The sequence below is a fragment of the Octodon degus genome, unplaced genomic scaffold (assembly GCF_000260255.1).
Source record: "Octodon degus isolate 3935 unplaced genomic scaffold, OctDeg1.0 scaffold00144, whole genome shotgun sequence".
Lineage (NCBI taxonomy): Eukaryota > Metazoa > Chordata > Mammalia > Rodentia > Octodontidae > Octodon > Octodon degus.
The window spans coordinates 3,981,217-3,991,695 of NW_004524720.1; the positions used below are offsets into that span (position 1 = coordinate 3,981,217).

A 10,479-nucleotide genomic window follows, 5' to 3' on the forward strand; every position below is an offset into this window, starting at 1 on the left:
CATCCAGCAGAAAAGTATGAAAACAAAGTATAAGAAGTAAAGCCATGCTGTTATGTTGAGCTGTAGGGGACTCAGGTCAACAATTTCTGACATATCCAGTGAAGTAGAAGACCCAATACTATCATTGTCTACTGGACTCTTTTAGAATATTTTGCTGAGTTAACACACCTATAATATTCAAATAACGGAACTAAACAAAAAAGCGGCTACAGATGAATGTCCATTTTGTATCTGTGCATTCAAAATGGTTAGGACAGACATATAGTTACATTCACTTAATGAATAGAGGGATTTGTTGTATCAGTGTTTGTAAATAGGATATCAAGTCTGCATCTTGTACAGCAATTGACTACTAGGAAGAGAGTATGCAATGTATTAATTATTGGAAGTGTCCTACCAATTTGATTTGAAACTGTCTCATTGATACTTGTCTCTCAATAAAATTATGGAAAAAAATCTTGAGGCATTTTGTCTGTGACTGCCTAGAGCAAGGCAAGAGTATATGAGATGTTCACACCCCATATAAACGTATAGAAGAATGTGTTTACTTTAGTGTAAATTTTGAACTAGATGCATGCCTCTGAACATCAGTTACATTGATGCAACAGAACCTTTGGTGTTTATCTCTTTGGCCAAAGTACCAAGAGGTCATGGCACCAGTGGCTTCTGAATATGTTAAATAATCCTGTATAGTTTTTCCTGTAAAGAATGATCTAAATACTCCAACTGCTGAGTGATCAACTTGTCAATATCATAAGGCAAAAATGGAGCTTCCTAGGATTAGCGTCTTCTTTCAGATGAATGAGCAAACCACTTCACTGCAATTGGACCACAGTAAATTTTCTTTCAAGAGAGGGCAGTGACATGGTCTTAATGGGCTAGGAATTTACTGCACATACTAACTTTTTCTTTTTATAGAACTTCTTATTAGTATTACTGTTTATGACTTTGAAAAATATTTTTTCCATGCGCACAGTATCCTTTAAATTATTTCCAACCCGGACACGTTTTAATGCAAAGCATGTATCATATCATCACAAACTAATCACAAAATTCACTGGAATTAGTATACAAGGAGCTAATCCCAACACCCAAAAGGAGCAAGTACTGTGTAATGACTAGGCAAAGTCTCAGTGCCTATGACACCTTATAGATAACACCCTATGAGATTGCAATGTTAATTCTCAGGAAGTAATATATGGCTTCCACCAGATGCCAATATATGATACTATCTGCCCCACAACCCTTCCACTCCATAAATATGTACCTGACAACCCACTTCGGCAACATTTATGCCTTAATGCCCTTCATTAAGAAAAGTTTCCACCAAAGAAATAGTCATGTTTCCAATAAAAATGAGGCTATTCTTTTATCAGTGGGATTGTAAAACATAAAGCAAAACTTGACACAACTACAATAAGAAATAAAAAAGTTCAGAAAGTAATAAACTTAATTCATACAGTTCAGTAGTAATGGTGAAAGAAACCGATAAATTACTGACAAACATCCAGAAGTGTGACTCAAATGGTGTGAAAAGAATATTCACCTAAGAAAATCAAAGTTGTCCTAAATTTAATTAAAAATAATTTTATTATACAATTGAAATGAACTACTTACTCTTAAGAGTCTCACTGCTGATAGCTTCCAGTTTTTCAATTTGAGACTGGCTTACAGATAATAAAACTTTCTCCTCAGGCAGTAGATTTTCAGAGGATTCATCCTGTTTTGGGGCTTCAAAAGAAAATGTTAAATAGAAAAAGCATATATACAATGGAACTTTAGGATGTGCAAACCTTCTGCTGATAGGAATGAAATAAGAAAATCATGTAAGTACTGTAGTCTTCAGGAATAATGTACAGGCAGTGTCGTTAGCTCAGCAATTACCAATGTAAATTTAGAGAATTTAAAGTGATATATTATACTTACTATCATGTGCTTTCTCTCCAGAAATTGTTTCTCTCTCTGCTTGCATTTGGGATTTTGACATGGAATCTTGAGGCACAAATGTAAGATTTTCATCTGGTACTATAAAATGAGTTACATAAAGAGATGCATTTAATTTTCTAAATAGAAAATTCTACTGTGAAACATTTAGATAGCAGTTGTAATATACAACAACATTTTCTCCATCTTATAGTTTTAAATAAGTCAATACACACAGATCTATCATGGTATGAAAATGATGATAGATGATAGATACATATGTGCATATATCTCCAGGATTCATACATTATTTATAATTTACATTACTTACACTTGATATTAACTTGTATTTATAACCAAGCCCAGGTTTATTCACTACAGCATTATTTATGAAGGCAAATATTCAAAACTATTTGAATATTCAAGTAAGGTGATTGGTTGGCTAAACTAAGACATAATTTATAACTATGGCATGGTATATAATGTATCATATATAATGTATCACAAACCACATTTATTTTCATGAAGCAACTAAAAAGATTTCTACAAGCTGAAATGGAGCTATTTCTTGGAGATAATGATAAATGAAACAAATCTAAAAACAGCATGCTTTGGGAACAGTTAAGCTGATGTCTGGTTTCCCAGGTTCACAGATGGAGAGAAATATTTCCCCAGAGTGAATTCTATCATAAGTCTCATCCACAATTATTTTTGATGATTTGGATGAGATTTGAAACTTGAAGTTGATGATAGTATTGGATGTATATTTTGCATGTGGGAAGGATGAAGAAGTATTTAGAGTCAGAAAGTCAATTGTTATGGGTTGAATTACCACCCAAATATGTAGAATTCCTAACATTCAAGACCTCAGAATACAATCTTATTTGAAAATGGGATCTTAATACAGTAATCTAGTTAAGATGAAGTCATTTAAAATGTTCTGTATCCAGAGTTGGGGAGATAGCTCGGAAGTCTAAGCACCTGCCTGACAAGCACAAGGACCTGAGTTTGATCCCTGGTACTGAATGCTGTTCCAGCCCCAGAACCCTGAGTGTGCTGTACCAGCCACCGAAACTGGGTCTGGTGGTGTACACCTGTAATCCCAGTGCAGGAGAGACAGAGACAGGAGGATCACTACAAGTCCTAGCTGTGTAGCGAGACCCTATACCAAATAAATAAATAAATAAATAAATAAATAAATAAATATTCTGTATACAGTCTGAATAAAAGTCCATATACAATGGGATTTTGGAGCAAGAGAGATGCCACACTGAGTGAATGGCATGCAAAGATGAAAGTGGAGATTAGTGCACTATGCCTACACACCAACAAAACAAGCATCGTCAGAAAACAAGTGTTTTAACAAATTCTCATGAAGAATTATGCAGAAAGCACCAAACTTGCTGATACCTTTCCTTGGACATCTAGTCTCAAGGACTCTGAGATAATAAATTATTTCTGTCGTTTACATTGTCTAGTTTAGAGTCAGGAATATAGCTCAGTAGCACAGAGCCTGCTTGGCAGGTGTGAGGACTAGAATTTGACTCCCAGTATGAACATAAATCAATCAATCAATCAATCAATCAATCAATCAATCAATCTACCCAATTTACAGACATTGCTATGGAATCACTAGGGATGTAACACAAAGGACAAACAGGCAATGATTTTTGGTTTGGATCCAAAGCTGGAACTGCCAGAACCCTTAACCAGATACAATTACGCATGATCCCACTGCTTACTGCAAACCTCCCCTTGTCTACCTGCACTCATTCCCAAGTTTGTGATTTGGAGAAGAAAAGATATAGTTGACTTGACTGAGCTAGAGTTTTTTTGTGAGACTATTTTTTCCTTCAATAACCAAATGTGCCCTGTGCTGTAGACCTTTGGTCCAAATGGAGACTGAGCTGGCTACCAGTATTCATTCCAACAGTAGAGCCCTGGTTGCTGGCAGTACTTATTTAGTGACTGGCACAAAACAACTGCATAGAGACTTCTGTACTTCAAAGCAAGTCTCCAACAAAGTAAAAAGAAAACCCACAAACCGGGAAAAAATTATAGCCAAATGTCCCTGCAAGAAAGGCCTTCTATCTAGAACATAAAGAATTAAAAATATCAGTCCCCTCAGTTCAAAGAACCAATAAACAAATGGGCATGAAATGAACATACACTTCTCAGAGAAAGAAATACAAATGCTAAGTAAACGTATGAAAAAATGTTCAGCATCACTGGCCATTTGAGAAATGCAAATTAAAACAATACAGAGACTCCATCTCACCCCGGAAAGAATGGCTAACGTGAAGAAGTCAGCCAATAACAAATGCTGGAGAGGCTGACCTCTGTTACTGGTGGGAGTGCAGACTGGTACAACCACTGTGGAAATCAGTTTGGACATTCCTTAAAAAGCTAGGATTGGAGATGCTTTGAAGCTAGCTATTCTTCTCCAGAATATTTTTCCAGAAGAACTAAAAACCTCATACCCCAGCGATATATATGCACCTACGTTTATAGTGGTCATAGTTAAATACTGGAAACAACCCAGATGCCCATCAACTGAAGAATGGATAAAGAAGATGTGGTATTCTTATTCAATGGAGTATTATTCAGCTATGAAACAGGATAAATCTGAGTCTTTTGTCAGTAAGTGGATGCAACTAGAGAATCTACTCTTGAGTGAAATAAATCAGGTCTGCATGTGCAAACGTTTGTCTCCTTAGTGTGAGAACCTGAAAGAGAAAATGGAATCTGAAGGCTAAAATAGATACTGGGAAAAGAGAATGAACTTATTCAAAATGAAGGAGTTACTGAGTTGAGAAGGACAGGGAAGGGAGTCGAGGAAAGGTATTTATCTATGTACATAAGAAGGATGGTTTGGACAACTGTAGTGTGTATTTTGCTGGTTTATGGAAATAAGTAGTCAATGCTCTAATTTATTTTGTTTCCTTGTTTCAATTGTTTGTAGTTTTTCTTTTTTAAATTTCTTATCTATTTCTTTTTTTCTTTCCTCTTCCAATTTTACATGCATATATCTGGTAATATGAATAACTGGTTGGAAGACAGCAGTGTGTATTACAAAAATATTGTGAAATTCATATTACTTTAAGTGAAAAAAACAGATAAAAGAACTTGATATACAACAACTGACATATCAAACCTTCTTTGTAGTATCAATGTTCCCATACATGATTAGAATCAGTTTGCCTTTGGATGTAATGAGTTTCAGAATATCGCACAGTCCTTCCATAAAACTATTTAAATTCTCTGACATCTAACCATGAATGCATAGGGAATAACTAACCTTTTGCTACACTGAAGACATCTAAGTGGGAGTAGCTCACTGAAGGCTACTGTCCTGAAGGGCTAAGAAGTATCATCACTAGGCCATTAGTGCAGACAAGGTATAAGGATCTAGAACCCAAGTGATTCCAAGCTATAAACATACTTTATCTCAGTGAGTATAAAGGATATTAATGGGATGCTTTGGCTACTGGTATACTCATTATCCCCAAGTGGGGACTGAGATGCACTAGTATATTGGGTTATCAGCAAGTCTACCGCACTTTATAGGTGTCCTGAGCTATAGGCTTTCCAATGGGTTGCCTCACTGCCTGTAACCTGAGTCCTTGTCATCCACCTCTGCCTTTGAGCTTAGGTTCGGTAACTTCTCTTCACCAACTGTAGGACATGGCAGAACTGTAATGGACTAGAACTGTCCATGGGCCTTTAGAACTCATCTCTCCTGAAGTCACCCCAAAACTACATTTTTTTGGGAAGAAAAATACTGGACTGGTACTGGGCTTTGGATACAAGTACATGACTTATGACATGAAATAGTGTTATAAGACAGAAAATTCAACAAAATATCATTAATATTTTAGATTTTGTTCTCTAGGTTATCATAGGGTATTTATATACTAGTTAAAATACACATTTTCTAGTCAAGCATAATGCCTTATACTTATAATCTCAGCACTCCAAGGGGCTGAGGCAGGAGAATGCCAAGTTCAAGCCCAATCTGGACAACTTAGTGAGATCCTCTCTTAAACTAAAAAAAAAAAAAAAATACAAAGGACTAGGAATTCAGCTCAGTACAAAGGCCCTCCATTCAATTTCCAATACAACAGAAAAATAAATGATTCTATAATACTATAATATATATGGTCATATGTTAAGAAAAAAACCAAAAATCTTCTAATGAGTTTAGTTTAAAATGACAAGCGACTGATTATTGTACTTCCTAGGAACTCTTTCCCCTCCATAAGTTTTTAGTTTCTTAAATGGCTCTTGGGTTTTCAACACCAAATATTAATGTTCAAGCATAATGCTTTCATTTGTGTGAGAACAAGATGAGCTACATAAAGAAATGCATTCAGTCCTCTAAGTAGAAAGCCACATGCATTGTACTGACTCTAGATTTTAAGCTTATAACAAGTGTAAAGGACACTTTCACTCACTCTGATAAAGTTATGTCACCATAAAGATAGGTCTAAGATTAAGACGGTAAGAACATTTTTAATGTTTGTGTGTTGAAGAGACTCATTATTTCTTTATTCTTCCTAGGCACCAAATACGTTATCTGTTTGTTCTTTAGTTTTCTTGGGTTATTTTCATTTTGGGTTAATACATATTCATAGACTTAACAATGAAAATGATTGTATTCAGGTTTTTTTCTTACTCCATTACTGATAGCTTCATAAAAATCAACTGATTGCATTAGTAGTGAAAGGTTAAATAAAGGTAAAGAAGCATAAATTATGATATGACTTATGGTAGATCTATAATATAAAAATGGTGTCAATAAGCACAGATTGAGATATTTTCAGGAGATAATATTGAGTGAAGGATAAAGTAAAAAAGAAAATATTTAATATGCTATCTCTTGAGGAAAAAAATAGGAAAAATGTATAAGAGACCAAGAGATACTTATTTTTGAAAAGTGTTGTATACATATTCTAACTCCCTACAATGAGTGTAATCATTATGTATAGCAAATGTGTACCAATAAACACAAAAACAAAAAGAGAAATATGAGAAAATACTGTAGTTGGAGTTTTAGGAGGAAGACCTGGAGGGTATAGTAAAACAGGTAATAGGAAGAATACAGAGAGCTCCAAGCCTTTGACCAGAGTCTGTGTGTCTCCAGTGTGCAGTTGGGTCTTTTGCACGCTTGCAACCCAACTCTGCCAGTGGCCTCTGCAAGCCCACTGTGTACCTTGCATTAAGTCCATTTCTCTACTGAGCAATGCCTGATGCAAAGTTTGAACAGTGAGTAAATGTGCTGATGTTGTTTAGAGTCAGGACTCATGGAAAAAGAAGAAAACACAGTGCATATGACACAGAAGAAAGCAAGAACAGGCCTGAGGGGGTGGACGGGAACTGTAGGTGTCTGGAAGAATCCATGGTTTCTAAAATGACTGTGCATGTGCATGCATACATGTATATGAATACCTATGTACACGTATATTTAACATATGCATTTTTGTGTATATGCATTTGTACATGCACAGCAGAGCCTGATTCCAAGCCAAAATCCTATGTGTGGTTACTCACACAATGGTTACAAAGGGAAACGTCATGAGAGAACACATCACACTCAACTGGATGAGCAGCAGATTAGCAAGCATACTGCAGACACTAGAGATAGCCGCCCTGCTGGGCTGGGGTCATCTGGATGGCCACGTCTGTTTTCAGGCCCGGTGTAACCACTGGGAAGCTTCCTTAGGTGGGGGAATTTTCTGAGGTGCCTTTGCCTACCCCACTAACATGATGATGGATATATTAATCAGTTGATTTAATATGTCTCATTGTATACACATTTCAAAATATCACATTTTACACTGTGAGGTTTTTTTTAATTTTTAAATTTTTTTTATACTGGGTAGTTCAGGGTGGTCTTGAACTCACTGTTGGCCCAGGCTCATCTCAAACTCACAGTAATCCTTCTGCCTCAGTGTCCCAAGTACTGGTATTACAGGCATATGACACCATGCTTGGCTTCCATAAATGCTTATAATTATGCTTTGTCACTACTATCATAGTAATTGAATAAAAGCTTAATTGTTACTTTTAGTTTGGTCTATAATTTTAATCAACCAACTCAAAACTAGCAATTGTCTTGGATAACCTTGTACAATGCGTAGGTTGGTAGATGAAACCCAGTGCCTTTCTGAGAATGAAAAGATCCTGAAGATCCTAAGAAACTTCTGAGAGATACTGAAAGTCTTTGGGGGCATTCTTACATGTTAACTGTAGGTCACTGCCAGAAGCTAAGAGTCCAGGGTCATAGTTCTCCAGCCATGCCAGTGAGTCTCAGAAACAGTTAGTGGGTGCCACACACCATTTCTGGAAAGTTCTAATGGATTATTTACATAAGATTCTCAGTTCTCAGGAGAATCATTGGTTCTTTTCTGAGCCCCCAAATCATTAATTCAGCTCCAGAGTGGGTCATATAAGAAAAATAATGGAGGGCTTTGGTGGTCCCTTCACTGCACAATAAAGGAGTAAGAACAAAAGACTTAGATTTTTAGGTTTATTTGTTGCAGTGAGGATGGCTTCAAGCTGATGCAAATCTCCTAGAGGCAGGTCAATCAGCTTATGACACAATCTAGATATTAAGTCAATAAATCTTTGAGCATGAAAAGGATTCTGCCCCAAAAAACATAAGAATGGCAATTGTGTGTCCTCTGCTGGGCAAGCCAGAAAGAGTCCTATGAAAGAAATCTGAGGGATTGTATACCAAAAAATGGGCCAGAAAGGAGTAGACTGATGAGCTCAAGGCCAGAGGCTGAGCCACAGGGCCTTCATCAGATACTGAAGTCTGTATTTGAGAGTTACAAGTGATATTTCCTCTGATCCTCTGAGTGCATTCTGAGACTTGTGTAGTTTGTCTCTTTGATGAAGGAAGTGATCTTATTAGCATGGTACTTTACAAGATCCTCATGCAAGCCCTTCCCTTTTTTACCCAGATCTCTCATTTTCATAAAAGAACAGGACTAGAGTTGAGCCAAGGTTACTACACCCCTGAAGAAATAAGTACCTACATGAAAGTCACAGTTCAAAGTAGAAGAAAGAAAAGACATATCTTCAATTTTTCGTATGCTAGGAAACAAATTACTGGGATCCTCACAATCCCTATCATGAAGATAAAGAAGACCATTCTATGCTTGCTTTCTGAGGACATCACCAACAAGAACATTTTCCACTGTCAACTATAGGCTGATTCCCTTCAAGTCCTTATAAGCCCCCATAAAGAAAAATTATCTAGCCAATTATGATTTCAATAGGGTGTTTTTTTTAAATGAAGCAATGGTAGTGTTAACTTCCATCTTATCTTTGGATTAGCTGCAGTTAAGGAACTTTTAGTGAGCTATGTGGAAGATCATGAAACAATCAGACTACCAATCCCAAGTGCCAGACAGCCTGGGGAAGAAAAAGAAGTAACCACCTTCACTGCTGAGCTTAAAAAAGTCAACTATCCATAAAGTGTTTATCTAATGATAGTATCTGGTCTGTATACAAGACCTGACATACTTAGGCTTACATGGACTAGGGTCTCACAAAGCATCAGTGCCACTTTGAGCACCCTGAAGCTATGACAGTGACTCTTTCTGGACTCTTCTGACTCCAATTCCTTATTTCTTTAACAAAGATAAATGATTTGATCCTATGGCAGTTTTTTTATAGTAGCATAGGCCAGAATTTTCTGGCAGACTTTGGGCCTAGGAAATGCCATAGTTAGCTAGAAAACACTTATATTCTATGAGACAATTATTGGCCTGTTATTATCTCTGGTAGATACGGACAGCATGACCTTGGTCATGAAACAGTCTTATTGATGTGGCTAAAGTGACTCAAGTTTTTTTTCTAGCCTTCATCTTAATAGTCCCTTAAACTTTAGATGAACTCACTCTTCAACCCTTCCTTTTACTAACCATAAAAGCCATAAAAGGAGGAACAAGTCTTTTATCTAGAGGAGCCAACAGATAAACTGTAGGTAGGCTAAGATTAAGTGCAGCCTCTCTTATTAAGGAACACCTGGAAAATGTAACTCTTGTGACCCTCTCCTGAAAATCGCTGGAATGTAGTTGGTATGGTGATTGGGAACTTGTTAATGTATAAAAATCACCGAGAACAAAGCCCGGGTTGTTGGTGCTTTGGTGTTTGCTGAATACTTTCCAACCAGCTGAATAAAACTTCCTTGAATGCTCTCGGTCTCAGTGAGTGTTTCTTGCTATTTACCTTTACATTAGGACAAAATTCTAACCAAAACACCTGACTCTTTGATTTTTGGTCTTGAGTTTCTTTAAGGTATTGATACTTTAGAGTCAAATTATAAAATTTGTATAAATTATATGCATTCATGAACCAAAAGAAACCTGATTTTAAAATACTAAAGCTTCTTATAGTTATTATACTCACTACTATGTCTTTCTTTGGAAGATTTTTCTTTCTTTCCTTGCATTTCAAGTTTTGAGGCTGAATCTTCATGATCAAGTATAGGAGTTTTGTCTGGTTCTTCACTCTGAACTACATAAAGACAGCATGCCCATGGTTGGG

The 10,479-nt window shown here is 36.5% G+C and overlaps 1 protein-coding gene across 1 annotated transcript in view; it reads right to left on the reverse strand.

Moving 5' to 3' along the window:
- LOC111812817 (coiled-coil domain-containing protein 7-like) overlaps positions 1 to 10,479 on the reverse strand; it is a 104,049-nt gene that overhangs the window by 44,667 nt on the left and 48,903 nt on the right. Inside the window, exons 5-7 of the mRNA XM_023701943.1 lie at positions 10,342 to 10,449; positions 1,927 to 2,025; positions 1,618 to 1,731 (exon numbers count right to left, since the gene is read on the reverse strand). Of these exons, the coding sequence (XP_023557711.1) occupies positions 1,618 to 1,731; positions 1,927 to 2,025; positions 10,342 to 10,449 (321 nt within the window). The remainder of the gene's footprint in view (positions 1 to 1,617; positions 1,732 to 1,926; positions 2,026 to 10,341; positions 10,450 to 10,479) is intronic.